Source organism: Morone saxatilis, unplaced genomic scaffold (assembly GCF_004916995.1).
Source record: "Morone saxatilis isolate NCDOM2014 unplaced genomic scaffold, NCSU_SB_2.0 Contig9, whole genome shotgun sequence".
Classification (NCBI taxonomy): Eukaryota; Metazoa; Chordata; class Actinopteri; family Moronidae; genus Morone; species Morone saxatilis.
The window spans coordinates 6,548,430-6,572,396 of record NW_023340268.1 but is presented as its reverse complement, the minus strand read 5'-3'; the positions used below and the strand labels follow the sequence as shown (position 1 = coordinate 6,572,396).

At 38.7% G+C, this 23,967-nt stretch overlaps 2 protein-coding genes across 2 annotated transcripts in view; both read right to left on the bottom strand.

The window, feature by feature from the left end:
• Window positions 1-288: 288 nt before the first annotated feature.
• abrab (actin binding Rho activating protein b) lies at window positions 289-6,857 on the bottom strand. Its single transcript, XM_035681095.1, has 2 exons — window positions 5,880-6,857; window positions 289-3,900 (listed from the first exon to the last, which is right to left on the bottom strand). Exons 1-2 carry the CDS (start codon window positions 6,659-6,661, stop codon window positions 3,417-3,419), a joined length of 1,266 nt encoding a protein of 421 aa, XP_035536988.1. The 5' UTR covers window positions 6,662-6,857; the 3' UTR covers window positions 289-3,416.
• Window positions 6,858-15,150: 8,293 nt separating this feature from the next.
• The window catches only part of angpt1 (angiopoietin 1), a 52,148-nt gene continuing 43,331 nt past the window's right edge, over window positions 15,151-23,967 (bottom strand). Inside the window, exons 8-9 of the mRNA XM_035681141.1 lie at window positions 21,211-21,341; window positions 15,151-17,146 (exon numbers count right to left, since the gene is read on the bottom strand). Of these exons, the coding sequence (XP_035537034.1) occupies window positions 16,983-17,146; window positions 21,211-21,341 (295 nt within the window). The 3' untranslated portion in view covers window positions 15,151-16,982. The remainder of the gene's footprint in view (window positions 17,147-21,210; window positions 21,342-23,967) is intronic.

Sequence of the window (23,967 nt, the reverse complement as noted above, 5' to 3'; positions counted from 1 at the left end):
TATAATTTATCAGAAAAAAATGTGATGCAATCATTTGATCACAATGAGGTATGTGCTACTACTTGCTAGGTTACCAGAAACCTATTACATGATGCATATTTTCAAGTTATTTTGACTTTTATTTTAAAGTTATAGTATGCTTACAAAAACTGGAATGCGGGAGGATATGTCAAAAATACATTGAGAAATTCTGTGGATCAAATGAAAAAATATTGTGTGTGTGATACCCGGTTGGAAAAAGTAAGCACCAAAATGAAAAATAAATAATCCTAATTTATGAAGCAGAAATGAGAAAAATATTATTTAATTGAATTAAAGCATTTTGTTTGTAACAAACAAGCTATGATCAACAGTTCCTGCTGAAATAAGCTTCTGAAATAACAAAATTGTCCCACAAATGGGAGGTAACAGCAACAAAAAAGCTTCCAAGAAAGTCTCTGAACAATAATAATAACAAAAATACCATTACCTGACATTTGTTGGTTGTGGTCATGCTATCTATGTTCTCTTTATAAGCCTTGGCCTACAGACTTTAGTAATGGATGCACTGGAATTAGCCAGTGAATGTGTTTTGTACTCACAGAAATATATACATGCATATAGAGCAGTCATTCCCAACCTTTTTCCCCTGACTAAGTGACATATATTTTTTTCATATTCTATATTCTATATATTCTGTAATATACAATTGCCTGTCTGTATTTAATTTGTAACCATTCATACTTCTTAGGCTTCTTCTTCTTTTTAAAAGAACAAAACAAATTCACTGGTTTCTTCTTCCTGATGCTTAGCCATCATTCTATTAGCTGTTTGGTTGTTTTTACTTTTTTATTACAGGACAAGGCTGTATAGCAAAGAGCAAAGGTTCTGTGAATATAGCTTGTGTTTAGTTCTTCACTGTGCCCTTATCTTGTGAGAAGTTTACATCTTAAATAACAATCTATTTTTTTGTGACTGATTTTGCTCACTGGTTTAATAGGAAGTCTGCTTTTTACTTTGATGTGACGTATGCAACTTTACCAGCTTAAGTGATTTTATAGATGATAAATGTTACCCAACCCAACCCAAGAGTTGACCTTATGTCCTTGAATTACTTTTCCTTGTCCTGTTTCTGCCAGAGCTCCAGTACATGAAACGGTATTTACTATAAATGCAAAATTCCCCCTTAACTGGTTTCCAGGAAGAGTCCTCACAAAAACAGTGACAAAAGAAGTCCTCAGTTCCTGCCAGGAGTGAAAAAGCGCATTAGTAATTGTGCTTCAGTATTTGAATGTTTTTGTGAGGACTGTTCCTGGAAACCAGTTGAGGGAAATGCAATAAATACACGTCATACTCATATACTCTCATGTTATGTCATTTTAGATGAACCTCTGGCAGAAAAGTGTTGAGGAAAAGTCTAAATTCACCACAGTGAAGTGGTTTTCTAGTGACAGGTACAATAAAAACACACACACACACAAAAAAAAAATAGGTTGGTAATAATTTATAGGCACATCTGTATAGAAAACAGCTTATACTTTTCATGGAGTTGTCAGGAATGGCAGTGTTCACTTTTACCATGATTTCCCTGTGTAAAAGAGTCTGCTCCATCTTCCCGGGAGGACCAGAGTACCTGCTCAGCAACCACTAAAGCGAACCACTTTAAACAGTTCTAATGGTGGAACAAGTTATTGTTTTCACATTGGCATTTGATATTGATTGGACGTACTTTTACTATGAAAGATTAAGTTACCAGGCTGATAGTTGACACTGACAGTGTTACAAAGCATTTAGCTTAATTTAAGATCCTTAATAATTATTTTCTAGTTGTATCTCTGGCACTACTGAGACAAATCTAACAACAAAGACTACAATTAAGCACAGACATCAGATAGCATATACTAGCATATACCTATTCTAATCTATTGTGTACTAGATAATGGAATGGTATTCAATTGTTACGTTGCAAAGGAAGAGCCTTTCTGAAATAATGACTGGAAATTACTGAAAACAATTGTGCTAAAATTCTGCATTTTTTTCCCTAAGTGCCGTGATCTGCAAACACCAGTCAGTACATACTGCTTTGTTAACGTAATAATGTAAAGAAATAATGCATTTTAAACATCTAAACTGTACAATGAAATAATTTTCTACAAAAAAGTATGAATTCATTTAAACTTAATTTCTTTAATTATTATTAGTTATTTCTGGAGCAAATACAGCTAAAGAGGATCTACCAGATATAAATAAATCACAGTTATAGCTTAAAGCAATACCAGAATCTTTCACAGAATAATTTTATAAATAATAGATGTTTCCCTTACAAACCGATTGATTGATTGATTGAGTAATTGATTGAATACTCTAGATGTGAGATATAAGTTCATGATCTTTGTGAAATGCATTTTCCAGCTAATCCAAGAGGGTTTTAAATGGTTTATTTAGCTTAAGAAGTTGGAGAACTTTATCAGCCCATAAAAGGAACACTTAATCCTTCAGTCTATCAAAATCATCAAATTTGGAGGTACGTGGTTTACACTGGACAAGAAGTCATCTGAAAAGTAACTAGGAACTAAAGCAGACAAATGTACTGAAGTAATATTTGCCTCTGAGATGTAGTGGAGTAGAAGTACCTCAAACAGCATGTTCAATTTGTCTTATTTGTCACACACTAAAACAGACGGCTAACATTGTAACTAACCGTATGATACAAACTGCAACAAATCACTCAGTAACTGGAAGTGAAAAAGAAAGTTTTACTTATTCCCCCAAACATTCATAGTCACCCTTTACATTAATCATAACAGGCTCAGTCTAACAGGCTGTGAGATTTAAAAGTGCTGTGGTCTGCTCTGTTCCTCTGCATTGTACCTGGCGCAGTATAATGAATGCTGAGCTGAGTTCTTCAGGCGATAAAACCCAATCCACGTTTGAATTACTGTGCTACACTATATTGCAAAGCTGCTGCATGGTTATTTGGTACATTAACACATAATCAAGTATCTCATTAATATAAGCCATAAAGAACGTGCTAAAGAGACACATATGAGAATCTGCAAGCAACTCTTAAGCAGCCAAAGGCTAGAACGTTATCTTGCCAGAGCTCTTGAAATAAAAGTTTAAAGTCTTAGCGGATTTCTCAAAGCATGTGCACGACACACCTCAAATACCCACAACACTGACAGAAAGTGTCTTCAAGTATCCACGAAAATAGCAGCAAAATATTCTTCAGATAATCCACACAGACTCATCCTCCAAGCTTTGTAGTCTCCAAATTCCTTTGATATTGTTCTTAAAGTGTCCACTGAATAGACCTAGGTCAAATTAAATCCTCCTCTTAGCCCTGCTTGATGACTGATGTTAGGTTCCAGGTTCCATTGTGCAAGCCAACTAGCTGTAAGAGGATTTCCAGTACAACTTTGACCCAGGTGTTAACATCACACCAGCAGAGTAATGATTACTCCATCATCCTGGCCTTGCCATAGCATCTCCCCTTCAAACGCCACCTTCCCATGTTTCCTGGCTCTCATCAGAATACCCACCACCTTATCAGAGATCCGAACGTATCTGTCAAACAGCTGTCCAAACGTGACCCGGGTCTTTCCGTCTGGGTCTGGATCGGCCATAGTTCTGATCACGTAACACATGTCATCTATCTCACGGTGTATGTGTTGCTCTGCGCGTTTGGCTCTTTCCGCTGTTTGGGTACCCTCCTTGGGGCGTCCATAACCCTCCTGACCCTTTTGGAGGCGGAGGGACATGGAGTAATCATAGTCAAAATATTCACTGAAGGGGTTTAGTTTTTGGTTCACTGTGTGTTCTGAGGCCCAGTTCTGCCAGCGGCTCTTGAGGTTTCCCACAGCGCTGTATTTCTTGGAGAGGGCGTTGATCTTGTTGGCATCCTCAGTATCCTTTTTGTACCTAGGAGGAATGTCAGATCACATTACAATTAAATAAAAAATACAGCGCACAGATACTGAATATCTGTTTTGATCCTGCAAGGAGAGCTGCAAACATTCAACAGCAAGAAGTTGTTGCTTTTTTTGTGTGTTAGTCTTAAGGGTAAATGCAGCCCTAATAGACAGTTTCCTGAGTGACGTGATCAAGAGATGTGTGTGTAGAAAACAAACCAGAATAACTGAGAGCATTATCAACACGAACATTTGTTTAACTGCCTCACAACAGTGGAAAAGCTCATTATACCAAGGAAAACCTCCCTGTTGGTTAGCATTTAGTGATCCATGGTTTTGCACAGGAACTGGTGAGGAAGAAAAAGGTATAAGTCAAGACAGCTCACACTGTTATTATGGCCCTGTTTACACCTGGCCTTAACATGCTTCTTGAGTTATCACGGTACAGGTGTGAAAGCACCCAAGACACACTGAAGATACTACAAATGTATCCTGGGCCACACTGAAGTACGGCCTACTCAAATGACATTGTCTGTGTAAGCAGAAGTACGTTCTAATTTGTGCGCCACTGCGGTCATATTAAAGTGCGACACAACAAGAAGAAACCAACAGGCAAAAATGAATTCTCATGGATGGAGCAGGAACACACTGACCACAGCTGCTCTACTTGAACTAATGGTGGAGGTGGAGTTTCCTGATGGACAGATAGCTTTACTTGTGGCTAAAGTAACAGCTAATTGTCATAAGCTAGTTTGCTCAGTTAGCTGTGCTGCTAATGGCTCTATTAAAAGCTGACTTTGGAGTGTTGGTGTTTTCACTGCCAGTGTAGTGGGTTGGAAACGGCATATGTTATGTTTTGTTAATAATTGACTCATTCTAACATTTTTAGTCTTTACATTAAGGTAGTACACTATGACGTCAGTAGATGGTGCTCTAGTGCTGCTGTGGATCCATTAGGGAGACTGTAGCTACAAGCTCTGCTCATGTGCAGCTCAGAAATGTTGTGGAAAGGCTTTGTGTATGTTATACTAGTGTTGAATGCGTGTTAGCATGATTGTATATGTGTTAATATATGAGTGAATGTAGGTAATAGAGTAAAGTGAATGTGTGTTTTGAGTGTTAATATTTTGATACATATTAGTATTTTGAGTTTAGCCAATTTATGTCTATTTGCAATATATGTTATCTCATTTTTATTTTTTTCCTTTAGACAGAATGTTTTATATAATTTATTGTAGTTTGATTACACCATTTATTGTTTATTTTTGTGAAACATTTTAGTGTTAATTTGACAAGCATTTTAATCAGAAAGTTTAGAGAAAAAGTGACTGGAAATTGTCTGCAATTGTGTTTAAAATAAACAAGGACGCTAACTTTGGTCCGCTCTCTATCAATCCACAGAACTGTTTATATATTGGCTACACAGTGCTCCCTCGCTGGTCCAGATTTCCCCCAGGTCTGGTGCCTGTAACATTAGCACAGGAGCTGGACTACAGAGAGGAGGAGCTTTAATAAAGCTAATAAAGCTTTATTTAAACGTTTGAGCTAAGAGGACTGCTGAAACCAAAACCAAACCAAGATAGATTTTGAAATACACTATTAAACTGTGTTGTCATGATATAGGTCTTTGGGGGTTTTTGTGGAAACTGCTACTTTCTGGAAAAACTCCCCTAATCCATGACCTCATGGCACCCAAGTAGATCTTCAGTCAGTACAAATATTCAAACAATTCTGGCTTTCTGTTAATCCTGTCAAATTAAGCTGCGTTTCTCTCCACAACTAACACTGGTTTATACTTCATTAATCCCCTGACTATCAAATACCACGCCACATTATCCTGTTTCAAAGCATTAAGGAAGTAAAGATATTATTTCACCTGACATGTAAGAGTTGAGTCACTGTTTCTTACTTTTGTAGTCTTTCAGAATTTTAAACCCCTGTTTTATTTAGAAACAACTTCCTCTCTCTCTTTACGTGACTTGTACTCACGCTGGGACTGTGGGTCGTTTAATCTTTACTGCTGACTCAGAGTCTCCTTCAAGGTCTTCTTTTAAAGAGCTTCTCCCGTGTGTTTCAGCATCCTTTATGTCCACACTCTCCCTCTCTGCCTCAGGGTGTCCAATGTTGTCTTTATCACTACCCCAAGGGTGTCCCTCTCCTGGTCCTCCCTCTTTTCCAAGCTTCTGCTCTTTCTCCACCTGCTTCCAGCTTTTGGTTAGAGATGATACCATGTTGGAGCATTTTCTGCGTCGTGTAGGCGAGGTCTTTTTCTTCAGAATCCTGTCAATCTCCTCAGCTGATGGCAAATACTCCTTCTTGATCTTCTCGGCCAGGCGCCCAACGTCAGCACCATTCTCCTGAACCCCGCTGGTCACCGTTTTCACCACTTGCTTGATGCAAGATGCAACTGGTGGCTCGGCTGAGGTCTTAACCACCTCAGTCTTGGATGCATCTTGAGTCTCGTTGTGAGAAGTTAATGTCTGAGCCACTCCAGAACTGACGACATGATTCTGAGACACTTCTTTTGGCCAGGTGTGTGTGGTCAGAGGCTTCTTTGGGACCCATGTCTTTTTGAGTTTCTCTGTTGGTCCTCCTAGAAAAGATGGAGCCCAGCCACTGGGTTCGCTGGCCTGCTTCTTCTCGTTTTCCTTCACCCATTGCTGCCATCCACTCGTCAGGCTGCACACCATGCTAACTGTGCGGAGCTTCTTGATGTTTTTGTTTGTGGATGTGTTCCTTTGGGAAGCTTGCCCCGGCTGTTTGTCAGACATAATTGCGAGTATTAACGTTTCAATTCAGGCACAATTAAGTCCAGCTAAGTGATCTTCCTTAACAGCTGCCAGATTATCTTGAACATATTCATCTCCTCTCTGCTCAAATCTTTGTTTTCTGTAACGTTTTCTCCATCTGTTGCTTCCTACCATCACACTCGCAGTGACAGCTCTAAAATGGGGAGAGCAAACCCTAACATGACGGTGGAAAGTATTTGAATCATCCCAGGCTACCAACCTGATCGTCTTTCCCTGACACTAGTCACCCCATACAGACTCATGTTTCATCACAGATTGTGGAGCTTGTTACTAGAGTTAAACAGGGTAGTAGACCAGGGGGTGCTAAGCTTAATTGCAAATAATGACCAAAAGACATACCACTAGATATGTACTCATAATATCCCTTTAACCCCTTCACCTTTTCTAGCTTCAGCGGATATTAAAAACAATATATAAGCAAAATGCAAAAATATGTATTAAAATCGCTCATGCAGTGCATTGTACTGCACTGTTTACAGATTGATGATAACAATCCCTTATCTTTAATCTTAAAATATAATAAAATAATAAAATACTTCAATATTTTAATAAAATAAGTAAAGTAAGTAAGCAAAAGTACAAAAGTATTTACATCAAAATGCACTTAAAGTAAAGAAAAAGTCTTGGGCAGAATGGTCACTTTCAGAGTGTTTTATTTTAAGAATATTACACTGTTACACGGCTTCGGTGGAGTGAATTTTAGTAAATATACTGTTGGGTACTGTTATCTTAATCAGTGCCTCATATTTAATAAGCTGATGTTTTCAATGGATAGTCTTAATATGAAATGTACTTCAACATAAGATCCAAGTATCATTTCTCTGATACATTGAGCACCAGTAGGATAAGGCTTTAAAACATTTTCCAGAGACTTTTGATTTGAATTAACTTCAAAAATTTACAGAATATCAGTGTAACTACTGCCGTCATTTATAAAATGATCTTAGAAAGAAAGAAATAACCAGTGTGAGGCTGAAGCAAGACTTTCTAAAAATTGAAGACACTGAGGTGTGAAACTTTTGGAGAAGAATATGATACCTGAAGGAGTCGAGGAGCTCCTGCTTACGCATGAAGGGGTTTAATCTTGCAATGCAGCTGGTAGTGAGATCACAATTCACCCACTCACTTAAGTATCCTGACATTAATAACATCAAGACTTTATGTACAGCAGAACTGAGCCTTGACAGCAGTGTTTAGTGCTGTTTTAAGAGAGCTGCACTTTATGAGAAGATACATGATGTAAGTTTATGTGTGTTGGTTTTTCATATTAGTGTTAGTGTAGAGGAGGGTTTTATAAATAGAACTTGGCACACGCAAATGCACACAGACATGAATTTGCAGCTGTTGGCAGTCTGTCATGGAGAGTGGAAGTGACTCATCGAGCATCAGCACAGGACGTCTTCTCAACCCAAGTCAGACAGATAATACATACGGGTTCTGGTCTGAGAGGAGGGTTAGTGCTCCACCACAAGGACAAACAGGCTCATTACAGTTTCCAGGGATAAAAACATAATACATGTTTGAAACTGCTTTTTGCAACTGATGTGTCTTTTGGTTACTCAGTGCTGTGTCAAAATTATCAAAACACACAGCAAACAGCCACTGACATCACAAAATCCCATCAGCTTCCTTTTTGTTTTTTTTAGTTACAATGAAAACCATGTAGCATAGTGTGTAACATTCCTTCGAACATGTCGTGCCAACATCTTCTGATTAAAAACCATGCTACAGGACTTCCTCATTTTTGAATGACACACAAGAATCCACTAACTTCTTCCGTTGTTGTAGCTGATCTTAGATGCAGTCGATAAATTGTCCTATCAAAAACGTCTCTGTTAGTTTTATATATATATCTATATATATATATATAATAGTTACAATAGTAACAATACATACAATACAATAGTTGTGTACTGTAGCTTTTATTTTATACTGTTCATTTTATATATTATATACATCACATAATACTTTATTATCTTATCTCCATTTGCACTGTTTACTGTTTGCAATGTGTACGCTGTAGCTACTGTTAATTTTATTTTATACTGTTAAATTTTATATACTTATATACATACTAATATTTATATCTTTCTTATTTTTAATTCTGTTTTAAGGTCAGGTTTTTAGGTTTCAACTATCTATCTATCTATCTATCTACCTCTTCTATCTATCTATCTATCTATCTATCTATCTATCTTTCTAATCTATCTATTATCTATCTATCTATCTATCTATCTATCTATCTACAAGTCACATTAAGGACACACAGTCCAACTGTCACATCTAAGACAACCCTCAAACCCTGCCTCCTTTGTGGAACACCACCTGGAGCTTTTACTAAATTTGCCTTTTCCAAGCATAGCTCGAATTGATTACAGGCTTCGAGGCTGCTTATATTTTTATGTGACAGCCAATCTCCAGGGACCTCGAGCTATTTTGATGGCAGCAAAAGCACGCAATCTGTGCCATCTCTTTTTAAGACGATGCCAAAAGGAGGATCATTCATCCTTCCTTCACAAAATAATGCCATAGCTAGAGACCTTTTGTTTATCAGAATTTAAGGAAAATAAAAATAGATTTTTTTTTGTTAAATAGATGCACAGTTTAGTATATTAAATCAATAAAAAGCTTCATTTGAGAGTGATTTTAAACAATTTAGGTTAAATGTGAGGGTAGTAGTCTACCAGTAGAGGTTGCTATGATTTCATTGTTGAAACTCTGGAACACCACTCAGCTCACTATTTAATGGTTTTACTCCAGACCCCCAGTATGAACATGTAAACCTTTCTACTAATAAATAAGCATCTAGTCACAAATAAGTGAATTGTATACTACCTTGTTAATCAATGTTTTTATTTATGTGGCTGCCTTTAAATCTTACCTTGTAGAGTGAAAAATAAAGGGTTTACGAGGATCTGAGATACACTTTCTGACACACTGACTAAGAAGCAGCTCAATATTAGCACAAAATACCAAACAAACAAATAAAAGTGGATGCATGGGTGCTAAAACTGTTGATAATGTCCATTAAAATGCTGATAAACATCTGCTGATTTCTATTAGGCTTTGCAAAGCAGTCATAACAGCCTGACAATGGAAGAATGTCTTGAAATGTTTTTTATTCTGTCTCAGCCTCTAAAAAGATACCTCAGCTGCAGGTGGGAAGCCAGTGCATTTCCTAAATTAGAGGCTATCCCGTGATTTGGGCCAAATAGACCAGGTGGTCGACCCCCACTTAAGCCAGAGGAGGTCCAAATCTTGAAAGAATGCACCTGCGTTTCCTGGTGCTTATCAACATCTGTTATTGCTGCTTTGTTTACCTTTCATTGCTTGTTCTGAGATTGTTTTATTTGGCCGGGCTTCTTATTGTGCATTAATTGTGCAGGAATGCATCTCTCAAGCTGCTTTTCTGACCTCTGTATGTGATGCTGGTTTGTGTTATGCTTGGGGTGATCTTGCACATAATTGGAATCCTGTTGTTGCAGTGATCAGATCAACATTCAAGCATATAAGAGATGTTCACAGCTCTCATCTTAATTGCAGCAGTATCTTAAATTCAGTCAGAGTTTATTTGCAGGGCCAGCAAAATAAGTAAAGGAAACAGCTGTAACCAGAAGAGGATGTTTTTAATTCTCATCTGCAGAACTTGATGAACTCAATTCATTTCCAGATTTATCAACGATAACATCTGTAACTGTCAAACATATGGCTCTTGACAAATCATCTGAAATAACACTAAACTACAGTTTTTAATCCAACTGTTTAGGGTTGTTGCCTTTCCACGATGTTGACCTCAACAAAGAAGCCAACCGCACAAATCTGTCCTGGCCCAGAAAAAGTAAACCACGATGTAATCCACTAATACTTCCTTCCGAATGAGGCTGTATGTTATTGTTTGGCTGTACCACTTGGCCCTGATGAATAAAGATGGGAAAGACAGTAAATTAAAGCTAGCTCAATACAGGGGTCAGTGAAGGCCGGCCATGAGGCTGAGGAGAAGCCTTGTCCCCTGCAGAGGGGCCGACAGGATGACAAAGTGCACCGCTGGGGCCAGACGATCTCATTTAGAGGCTGAGGGAGAACTGAAGGTCCCTGGTTTGGATTTATGTGACAAGTTTCATGACAATGTTTTACATGACGAAGAGGATGGAAGCAGAACAGGAAGGAATATGATAAAAGATAAAACAGGAGCTGTTTGAGTGACAAGTGTTTACAGTTGCAGAGGCTTTAAAAGGCACTGTTTTATGTTAGAGATGTTTTTTCTGTGTCACTGGTAACTGGTAAACGCTGAGTCTACAGCCATGCTAGCAGCTCTGTGAGGCTCCATGATGTTAACATGATCATACTAACATCCTCACAATGACAATGCTAACATGCAGAAGTATAGAGGGCATACTGTTTAGTGTGTCACCATGCTAATTGGTAAGGTTTAGTCGACTGTTAATGGACACCCCTTCCTCAGTGGGTAAAGATTAGAGATATTCCCAACATAGATTGTTTAGCATATCAATATATGTCCCCCTGTGTGAACACACTTGAAATGCTGTGTTGGGCCACATGAAGTGAAATATCACTAAAAATGTGTTAAAATTAACTTATTGTGGGCTGAGGCCTTCTTGTGTGGAGTTTGCATGTTCTTCCCATGTCTGTGTGGGTTTTCTCCGGGTGCTCCAGTTTCCCCCACCATCAAAACATGTATGTTAGGTTCATTTCTCCAGTCAGTGCTCTTGCCCGAGGTACTGGCTCAGATCTAGAGTTGATTGTACGGCGACTGCCCCCTTCTCCTGGTACTTAGGATGGGTTAAATCAGAGGACTAATTTCATTATGCATTTCACTATATATGATTGTATATGTGATTTACAGTTTTTTCAATTTTTTCATTTTCATAATTCAAAATATATTGAAAGGACACAGAAAACAATATCACGGAGAACAGAAAGGTTAGTTTTTCATAGGAAGACTTTCTTTGTTAAAAGTTTATTGATCAGGTTGATTTTCAGAGTATTCTGCATGAATTGCATGATGGTGCCTCTGTATTTTTGTGATGTTGAATATATAGTAAAACATGGGCCTTTTTTTTGAGACATGGTTTTGTTACCAGAGATCTTATAAAAACATGTTACTTTTGGCTTGCGTCGCATAAGTCAGCAATCACACCTCATTACTTCTGACCATTGCAGCCTCTGGAGCAATAATTGGCCACACACTTCTCACTTGTTATATCAACTTTTATAATGTTAAGGACACTGAGCTTTTTTTGCTAATTTTCCAACATGCCACAAGAATAGGCAAAAAATAACACTCCATTTTACAAATTAAGCAAGAAAACAAATGCTCTTTAGCTTGAACCTCTTAGGATGTCTTAACATGATTCAAAGTCTCTCTGGGATCCATGTTGGCTGATTTGGTCTAACATCTGAAAAGAAACAGCAAAAACGCTTCTTAACTCTTTCATCCAACTATGAAGCCTTTATTATCAGTTTGAATGGCTCCTGCCAGGGCCTGCAGCCTTTCTTTGCTTCACACCCTCTGTGTACACCAAGTGTCATTCTTACTCCCACAGCCCATCAATCATAACAAGCTTCTTTTCAGTTTTCTAGATGAGGGAGTCCCTCACCTCAACTCACGTTTACATTCTTATTCTACTCCATTTATTTTCCTAAGCCACATGACTTTCTACTCAAAACCAGGATTACACAATCCCAAATCACTTTATAATTACAAACATAATACATTTTAAGGTTTTTCTCTCTACAATTGGACAGAATATATTTTACTTTGATAACCAATATTTGCAAATGGCAACCATTCTAGTTATAAAACTCAAGAAACTAGTTGATAAATGTTGGCCTTTGGTAGTCTTGAGAAATCAGAGATCAGATAACTTGTTGCTGTAGATTTTAAAATATATACTGGAAATGGATATTGCCTCAGTTTGATACAAAACTTTGCACATTTGAAGAGAAACAGTGATTAATTCAGTGTACAACATTGCAGAGACCGCACAGATGGTTTGGGATTATAGCGTACACTGCAGTGAAAAAGAAAATGACTTGGAGTTGCATGCGTTGATGTCAGCATTTACTGTAATGATTTCAGGTTGACTTACATTTGGTGAATTTATGAGTTCATTCCCCAGTGCCCTTTTAGCACCATACTCTGTGTTGTGGCAGCTTTTTAAAATGTTTGCTTTATCGCTGGTTGTTTCCATGCCAGTTGTGTGGCTCAACAAATGAGTTCTTCAGTTGCTGGTCTTGGTGATTGCCCCGCAACATGAAAACATTTAAGACAAGTCATTAATTTACACACAGGCAAAATGATGTCATTGTCACAAAAGGCCAAAACAAAGGGCTTTATTTTCCCCTCACAATGCTGTGCAACTCACAGGTATGCAGCGAGCTGAACTCACTTCCACTAAAGGTTGAAGACAGCTGTTGGCCTTTTGAGTCTGTACTGTAAGCAATTGTGAAACGTACAAATATTTTCATATCAAACTTAAGGGTTCATTTCAACCAAACCATCTTTGGTGATTGTTGAAAAAACTGTGGAAAGACTGACATAGATCATTTTGGTGAGTTTAATTTTGTTTCTGTTCCATTGTTTTGGTCTGAGATTCTGGTGCTCGAGTGCAACATCCAGTGCAAGTGAATTTCATATTCATAACCTATTTATAAGTATAAAATAGATATGTATACAATTCTGGCTTTCACAAAGCCTGACAAGGACCTTTTTAGTCTGCAGTGTTAATGACAATCTAGTTTTACTAAGACATCAACAGATATGTACTGAATGGATGAATGGATCAACAGGCATCAACAGCTGTTTAAGTGAATTTCATCTGCTGACATCACTGAATGAGTGTACAAAAATGGATACAGCTACAACAATGCAACTGTCCTGGTGTGACTGATCATGTCCTAATGCAAATTGTTTTTCTCACATCTTTGATATAGTGAATGCAATGCCTAACTGACCACAGACATCAGGTTTAGCTGGCAGAAAACTCTCGACTGATAATGACCAATACAAATGAAGAAAAATTGACACTGAGGTGTCATCTGTGTTTTTATTTCAGTTAAGCTTAAATATTTGCCCCTGATATTATTTAGAACTTAATTATTCTATATTTGAGTAGATTACTTAACTATTTACATCTTCCCTTATTTCTACACCAAAGCTACACAATGAAGTACTCCATCCAGTCCACTAGTCTTGCTGCTTTTGTCTGGTTCTCTGTCTCTTCATCCTGGGATGGCGCATTCTGGTCACTGCAATGGATCCTTTTTTTTTGTAACATAATAATGGTTTGTGCAGGTGGATATCTCTTTGTACTGGATTAATGATACCCAAATTAAAGGCACATTCTAAAGGCATTTTATGATAAAATCTAATAATGAGGATGATGTTCTTTTTTTACTTAAACTTCCTTACTCTACATACCCTCAGTGTTTTCATTCATTTCCATGTGTGCAGGTGGTTTCTTAGAGGATTCAAAGGCCCTGAAGGTTCATACTGCAGGTACTGTACTATGTACTATCTGATCTGGTCAGGGTCCAACACTGTCTGTCTGCATGCAGCTCGGACCCCCACCTTCCTCATGGAGTCCCATCGCCTCGCCAGACCTCAGCTCCTCCTCAGTTAACAGGAAAGGATCCATTTTCAGCAGAGCAACCTGGCTGCGGATGTAGGGATTGGGTGTGCGTACGTGCGTATGTGGAGATGACAAGTGAAACGCCACTTTGCTTGACATCTTGAATGTCCAGTGGAGACAAAACTTCCCCTAGTTTAGAAGTGGTTCTCAGTACCGCCTGTCCTCACACCAACAAAGGACAACGCTTAAGACCCACATAGGTGTTTGCCAGCTTGTGCGGACTCTCTTCACACTCCACCGCTTTAGACTCTCTATAGAACACATTCCAGCGAGGGTGTCGGGTCAGTGCAGGCGCTAAAGGACACACCGTGGTTTTCAGACTGCAGTAATTTGTTTAACCTCTGATTAGGCCCAGGAATGTCAACTATGAGGAGACACTACAGGACCCGACAGCATCGTTTGACACTTTGGCAATCTGTCATTGCTACTTGCATGCAAGCAAGCGAGTCACCACTCGAGACAATAGCCACTCCACTGCCTGAGCAGAGAGAGTTTTAATGTTTACACCATCTGGTTTTGTCCTGAAAAAGCATGTCGGAAGAAAGCATGTCTGCCTATCTATGGGATTTATCTCATGTCTTTCTGTGCTGTGCAATAAGCTTCCTTTGCATGACATACAGTGTAGGATTTGTATCGGGAGATTTAAACTGATGTTGAAGATATTATCATGAAAGGAAGCTTTTTAAAGTTAAAGCAAGTCTGCTTAAAGAAAGATGTAATGAAATTTTGGAACCCTGACTTTAAACCTATGTCTATCATCACATCAATTTGGCACAAAAAGTGCAGCCTAAACGCAGATTGAAAACATTAGTGCATCACATGCTCTTTTATTTAATCTAGCAACACAACACTGACCACATGTTACAAAAGATGTTTAAATAAATCTGCAAATCTGGAATTTAATGAGGTAAAAGCAGAGTTATCAAAGGCACATTTCTCCAGGGTTATTATCTTAACTTCCATGTTTTATGCTCAACTTCAAAACACCATTGTACTTCTGGCAGAGTAATAACAGAAAAAAGAAGAGCTTTCCTCAGGAAAGCTGCTTTACGTACACACACATTAAATTATACAATTTTAGTATGCTAATAAACATGTCAATTGTAGTTTTACAAGTTCCAGATACACTTTATCTTCTTGCCACATGTACCTTTAGTAAATACCCTACAGTAGATTCTGTTGTTATAAGCTGGAAGTTATGAAATATGTGTTCACACGGATCACTTGTTGGGATCATTAATTTCATGCTTCGTATCCAACTCAAGCTCCTTTTTTTTCCCCAAACTGCATTGATGAGAAACAGAACCCGGCCGGATTCTGAGACTGTGTCATATTGATGTCTGTGAAAAATATTTTGAATGCAACTTGTCTTAATGATCTGCTCTTTGTCTTAAGGTAAGAGGTTAGAATATGATAAAACTGACAGGACGGGTCTTGAAGTTGTTTTATAATGTCCTCTACATTTAGAAGTAAGATTCAGCAATATGAACTTCTTTGTGAGTCTTGTACATGTGGGACACCAGCTTAATATAAGCATTTACATCTTTTGCAAATATGGAAGGATCATAATGTGGTACTTCATCATTATACTCAGGAATACACTGCATATCTATTTATTTTTAAAATACATATTACTTGTTGTGTATGCTGCGTGCATTTTCTTCCCCCAGGCGCACATAGCGGTAATTGTTATATATCACTAATTACATGAATCTGAATTAATGTCCTTGTTTTTCATATTGAGCAGAGGTAAGGTGATCACTCACAATCTGAACCTTGGCAGGTATTAGTCGTTTCTCAGCCAATGACGAAGGCAAGTGGATCTCAGTCCAGAATCTAATCCAATAATAACCTCACATCTTGAACTCTAAAAATAATCACACTCGGTCAAGACAGCCAGCGTGTAATTACCAGCTAATACTGCAAGTGACCCTCATAACTATTATCAATCACTTGCATTTCAAGGTCACCTTAAAACTGAGCGTGTGTGTTTCATACATAATGCAGATAGAAATTCAGTATACACTGTACAGTACAAAAGACAATTTCATCTCACTTCGGATATTGTATACAGTTGGGATAACAAAAATAATACTAAAAACACAATATATCACAATCGTAATATTTATGGGCTGCGTTCTGTGAGCAACATAAAAAAAAAGCCATGTCTCTCATTTGTCTCCTCAGAACGTTTCAGATCAGTTCTGTCCTGCAGTTTAAGAGTCAGTGGCTTTCCATTCATAGGAGTTAAATTTCTCTGTATTTTACATTACAACACAGGTCCCCAGGAAATTTGTGGATGGAAATCATGCTTGAATTGTCATACAAGCTTAAAATGCGCACCGATTCCAGGTGTGAGATAACACAAAAATGAGTTCAGGTGAATCGTGTCTTGCTCTGTCTTCTTCCCCATGACTGCTTTTCAGTTCATTGAGGGGAAAGGTTATGAGGCAACAGTAGCAAAGCAAGAGCAGTTGATCTGGGGAAGAACCAGATTGAATAAAAGATTCATTGGAAGACTCCCACCCTTGGCCTGCGAAATGAGATGAGACAAGAGGATAAAATAGCAAGCGTCCCTCTAATGTGCTACATAGCCGTTTGTAGGTTAAAAAGTTTGCAAGTTCACAGGACTAGGAGAAGTCCAGGGGGCGGATCATCATGACAGTGGCTCTTAGCGAGTAGCTGGGGCCCTTGAAGTAGTGCCACTTGATACCGTTCAACTTCCCTATGTGTTGTCCTTGGGTGAAGTACATGCCATTAAGGTTGGATGGGCCACAGGCATCAAACCACCAACCTGAGTAGAGAATAAGGACAAGGAAATATAAATTATTCAGAGTAAGATGACATAGTCCAATTAAAGCGCTAAGCAACTCTATTGTATTTCGCCAAAATATAAATAACATCGCCTTTTAGCAGTTTTGATATTCCTGTTTTGTCAGGGTAGTCACCTCAATCATAAGTTTTGTCCTCGGCAAAGGTTGAAAGTTTCCATGGCCATGCCAATGGTTCAGACACCATTTCACTGCTATCTACTCAATGTGTTACTGTCACTGGGTTCACTGGCATGCCAGTACCTGTTGCTGAACACTTTTGGTACCTCTTTCTATTTAAAGCAAAGAGTGCATGTGCATGAGCTTGCACACGCACAACAACGCTGTGAATGGCATGGGAAACTTTTATTCTACTCGCAAGGTGACACATTTCAACATTTCCCTTAGGTACATCTGGTATTTAGAGAAAAGGTAGATGTGCTTAGACTTGCAAGATGTTTTTTTTATATTATTATATTATTATAACATAAAAAAACTACATTTCCATCCAAATGTATTGCAAAGTTGAACAGAATTGGCAAAAGAAAATGTGAAAGAATGGTTGTTTTCATTCACTACTGTTATGAAATTATTAGGAGGTGGTTCATTGAGATAAGAAGTAGTTGGTGCCAATTCTCCTGTCGCAAAACCAGAAGAGGCGCCAGACAAACCTCAAACAGTGAGAAACAACACTGACAACACAATGAATATATGACATTTCTGTTTGTTTCATGTATTAATGCGAGGAAGGTCAGATCAGATCTATGTGGAGCAATCATGGATGTATTATAGAGCCATGGGAGCGATGAGGAAACTGTTGTAGTGGAAACAGCTTATCAGTCATGTGAGTTAAATGTTCGCTACTTAATCAGTGTTTCCAGCTCCCATTAAGTACATTACCTCTTCTAGGAAAGAGAAAACCAAAAACCACCAAAAGCGACTGTAAAAACCTTTTTGCGAAACTTTTTTATCAGTCAGTATCGAAAGGCAGCCATCTCTCATTATGGTTGATGGTATGAAAGGTGCCATACAAATAATGTGGTGTTATGGTTATTGTTATTATTATTGATGACACAGATTTAGTAATGTGTCATTCAAGTCTTGTATCTGAACTAGTAAACACGCCCATGCTGATACAGTCAGATATAGAACATATGCGAGGAATGGCATGTGTCACTCACACAGTGACACATGGCAGTTCTTCTCTTCTCTCCTGTCAGACCTGAATACCACTGCGGCCTACAGTATGACATTTCACAAGACCTGTCAGTAATCAGGAGTAATGTTCTGCTCTTGTTGCTGGCATGCATCACACATATAAATTTCACATTGATTGCTCCTTCATCATAAGACACATACACAACATAGCATGGAAACTGACCTCCTTACATTTCCAAAACTGCATATAATTTCAGGATGCTGGCGCCAGTGGGAATCAAATATGAAATTGCACTTGCTCCGCTCTAATTTTTGACATGAGGAATTGTCCTCAAGCTGGGGAGCTCTTAAAGGAGGCCTGGCACCTGACAACTTTATAGGTGGACCAATCTGTGTGATGTGAAAGAGGTCTTATCACCCAATTCTTTCAGCTCTACAGGGCATTTTAGCATCTTTTAGCATATTGTTTTGGTTTTAGGGCCTGCAACTTAACTGTTTTGGTTCGCTCTTACCGCTTTTATTGGTTTCCAACAACAGCAGCTGGCTGTTTTAAGCAAGGTAACTTTAAAAATCATACTGTACCTTACCTGGCCAACAGGTTAGCAACTAGCTGATGGACACAGTCGAGCATTTATCAGCTAAAGAGCCACATATTTTCCACTAAGCCACTTAATCACAAAAAAAGAGCTAGGATCTCCACTACATAGTTACGAAATAGTTTACACCAGCCACAGTTAAGCAGACATTAGACAGTACCTGTAGTACAAACATAGTAGTAATGTCCTGTACTTGATAGTATGATGGGATGGTGTTTTGGTCACAAATTGTGTGTTGTGTAACCTGCTGTTTTATTTTATTGAGACAGTGTTTTTCCCCTTAAACCACAAAGCAGAACACAGCGCATATGTCCTACTTACCATCTTTAACTTGTTGATAAACCACAGACCACACAACTGTCACACACATAAACATTCAGTGTGCACAGCAGCAATCCTTTGGAATTTATGACCAGTATACTCTCTGTTTTCAGGCTGGAGATTTTTACTGACTTGTAAAAACAGTGGGGATGTCTTCTTTAGAAAAAAGTCTCAGCTAGTGCAATTTGTTCTCATGATAGAGGAACCCCCCCTACCTCCTACTGTCAGTGCCTTATCCCTCCTGTATGTTCTGGTGCTGGGTAAATATATACATTGCAGTGCGTGTGTGTCCGCATGTTATCCTCCTCTGTATTCTTGACACGGCATGCTGCAGTTGTCCTCATAAATGTAGCAGAGAAGTATTTTCCTCTTGTATATTCCAGACACTTACATCATTTGATGTCGGCACTGCTCTTATAAATGCAGGGAATAAATCAAATGATATACTGTATATACTATAGCTAGCACAGTGCTGGGTTCGGACCAGCCTTGTCTCAGGCTACATGTTGTCATGCCTCTCCTTTGTGGCTGGCCACAGGCAGGCTATGAATCAAGCAGAGTAGGGGTGTTGATCAGTGATCAGATGCCAGTTCCCTTTAACCCACTGCATCTACAATGACCTAAGAGGTAATGGTGATCTTAAATCTGCACTTAGAAATGCTTGATTAGTACCAGGTCAGGACTCCACATCAGTAGAGCTGCCATGAGGTGACAGCGAGGGTCACTGGGCTCCACTTACACAGCAGGAGAAGCAGAGTCATTTTAAATCTCTCAGACACTTTGTGCCGCGCCCAGGGATTTTTATAATGTGCTCGTTTCCAACCACGGTGCAACTGGGAAGGGATGCAGAATATAGCCTAATAGGTGCAGATAGATGTATAATTGGCCACGTTAGCATATTGCATGTCTTGCGATCATAATGACCTGAACTAATGACTGAGCAATGCACATTGTGGGGTTGGTCATAAAGCCAATCAGAGAAAATAGCTTTTGGAATGGTGACATCATGCCGTTGTTTTCTCATAAAAACAATTCTGTTGTACCATATAGACATAAATGCTTATAGGATTCAAATTTATTATGTTATAGTGTTTTTCTGGTAGTTTTACCCATGATTTCTATTGGTAATAATAAACATTGTACTCCCCAGTTAATTGCTGAGAGCAACAAGACATTGTTGAAAAGAAGTCTGATGGTGCAAGAAACACAAAAACTTTCAGGCAGGTTTTGAACAAATCTTTTGAGTTAGCTAAGCTTATTTGGAAGAGAGTTAAATTTGAACTTAAAACTGCTCTAATTGGTATTTTTATATAAATGGATCAGATGACTATATGCGATGGTAAAGCTGTCGTTTGTTATGACACAAAATACAGAAAATATCCCCTATCTCTGTAGACCCATCAGCTCTGTGGAACCTTTTTAGCATCTTTTAGCTCATTGTTTTGTCTTTACTGCCTGTAACTTTACTGTTCTGTCATCAGTGTTGTTTCCTTCAGCAGTAGTCAGCCGTTTTCAGCAAAACAAACTCTGTTAAACTGACTATACTCTAGCTAACCAGCACCAAACAGCAGGCAGACAAAGTTATCAACGTGCTGGTGAACATAGTGGAAGATTTTGCAGCTAAAGAGCAGCTAAATATTTTCCTAAAGAGCTGCTGGAGACCAAAAACAGATATAAAAGTAAGGTGAATATTAGACTTGTATTTAACACGTTTCCAGCGATGCTGTTACACATTAATGTTAATGGTGTGTCTGCTGTATGTGTAAATAAGCAACTGTCTGCTAAGACATTTGCCAGCTTTATACGGTATGTCAATGTTGTGTCTACAACTTGCTGTGCTTCCCCTAAGTCCTCCACTCCTGCCAAAAAAAAGAGGATTATTCTGTACAAAGGTGATATGGTGATGTAAGTCTCCTGTTTTCCCAGGAATGTATGATTATCCTCGCTGTAATGCACTGTTTTGCTACACTTACCACCAGTGAGCATGAGGGCACACTTGCACATGCAGTTGTCATTGTCCATGTCCTTAGTGCTGAAATCTGCTCCGTGGATTACTAGACTGCTCTGTCTGCCTGCAGTCCCACTGTGGCTTTTCAGGAACAGTCTGAAAGACATCAGGAGAAGGAAAAGGAGGGAGTAAGGATATGAAAACAGATCAGGGGGAGGAAGAGGGAGAGGAGTACGGTGGAGTGAGCAGTACAAGCAATAAAGACAGCAAGAAGACATAACATCTCCTGAGAGATATTTATTTTTTGTTGTGATTGAGTACATGTTGAACACCTGGAACAACACTAACAGGGTGATGAATATAAAATAAAGAAGGAAATAAAGAGAATGCATATGAAAGAAATGCAGATGAAGGAAAGAGCATGTAACGTAAGGAATGTCCGAGACTCACATTTCCATCTGCAGGGCCACAGTATATTAATTTACACCACAACAATTGACTAAATCAACAGCTATAAACAGTAAAAGAGCAATAAAGAAGTTGTTTAACCTATCATACATCCAGTGCTGAACGGGGGTATGCAAAATATCTCCTTGTCTTGTCATCTTGTTTTTAAGAACAGTTCCTACTGTATCTTCCTCTTTCCACGATGTTACATTCCTTTCATCAATCTTCACATTTTGCTGCCAGTCCATATATATTTTCTGCCAGGCCCAATTTAAAGGATTTTATATTCGAAAAGCATGTTAGAAGGCTGCAGGCATGCAATAACTGTACAGTGCATACTGTGCAGATTCTACAATATCTCTCTCAGCGTCTGTTCAACCCAAACTGAACATCTTGAATGTGTAACAACCATCACTGTTAGAAGACACAGAGATCTAGGTTGCTAAAAAGAGACTGAAGCTGAGAGAAAGGGGACAGCATACAGGAGAAAACTCCCTTTAATATTGTAGAGGGGAGCTAGATGCAAAAGGATGAGATTTGTTGTTTGTGTTAATTAAGTTGGTGTAAATATAGCTGGTTATGCTTCCCATTTTTTTCTTCTACTCCAAAAAAGTCACTTCTGTGCATAATTTTCTGTGCACATGAAGATGTTCTCTGTTTATCTACTCTGAAAATATATGCCATAGATTAAACATGAAAGCCCACACCACAATAAATATACTCATACCATAGAAGAGGCTATGAGACATTATTAACATTTCTTGCCATCTTTTCACTCTGACTTTTATTACAACAATCAGATTGTCTATAGGGGTGATAGGCCATCAAACCCAAGTGAGTTTCTTCACACACTTAGTACTCAACACACATATTGAAAACTAATATCCAACTTGGAAGCATATTTCTTCAGGGTGTGTCTAACTGTGAACTCACTTGTGGTGTGAACGGGAATAGCTGCATGCAGATCTGACAATTCCTTCATCCCTTTGACAGCTCTGCCATTAACATCAGAACACGCCTTCCCCTAATCTCCTGCATCGCACATTTTTCCTCTTGATGTCTTTGTTTCTCTCACGGTCTCTCGGTTTTACTTTCTCCCAACAGAAGAGATTGCACATCCAAAGAGCATGCAGCACTGCAGCACCACGCCAATGAGGTCTCTGTTATTAAGTATGGTTCACTCTCACTGAAAGCAATTTCCTGAGTTCATTTCTGGACAACAGGGGACCATGGGTGTGTAGTGAACCTTGCACCTAGTTCGGGTTTTCCGATGAGAAAGTAACAAACACAAATGTTTTCAGGAGATGTTGAACACTCTGTATGCACCTCCAACCTTTCTGAAGCTCTGAGGCATCAGGTTGAATATCTCAAAGAAAGAGACTGGTAGACTCCCCAGGAAAGAAAGTCATTTAACGTGAAAGACTTCTGTATTTGGACAGCTGTGTAAATGGCTGCAGTGTGAGTGCAAGTCACAGTGGGGAATTCAGAAAGCCACTAAACCAATACATGTAATCCTACAATAGAAGGGTGAGTCATGTGTCTAATCAGTGGCACCAAATGGCCACTGAACATGGCAAGTTTGGATAAGAACTTATATATACGCAAGTATATTATAAGCACTTGCGTGGGTGTAAAAGTGTGCAAGTTCCTGTTAACAGTAAGTCATCTGTGACACATGCTGTATTAACCGTTGTTTACAGGGCAACAAATGTCTTTGGAGATATTTTCCAGTTAATAGTAAACTCATATCTCAAAGCACTGCTTCACTTAAGGGTAGCTTGACTTCTATCAGCTAATTCCTGATTCTGAGGAATAAAACATGCGGTGTCAAGGATGAGGTCTGCTACTGCTCTGATAAAGAACAGACTTTCTGCACATCTACTTTGCAAAGCTCTTACGTTCTCTGTTGCGCTGACGAATCACCAAGGCACATCATCAAGAGGGATTTTCAGCATGACACTTTGACAAGCTGCTTTAAATAGTCTGCGGCTGTGTTTACCGGGTTTGCTGCATATTTACCAGACCAACAATCCCTAACTCAACTGACATCTGCAGTTTTTCCTGTCAGGATCCATTATGCACTCAAATGATAAGTGGGATAATCCTAAAATGGGCCAAGTAATGAACTCAAGAGGAAGAGATGCTTTTCCTGAGGCCTGTTTCTAAGAATGAGAGAGAAAAAGACAGAGAGACGGCGTCTAGTAATTCATGTTAATGAAATGTATCAGGGGACAGACATCTGCTCAGTCAGATCGTGAACTTCACAGGCAATGCATGCTAATCTGATTGTTCTCGTTAAAGTAACTTAGTAATGCGATTGGTCAAGGCTCATTAG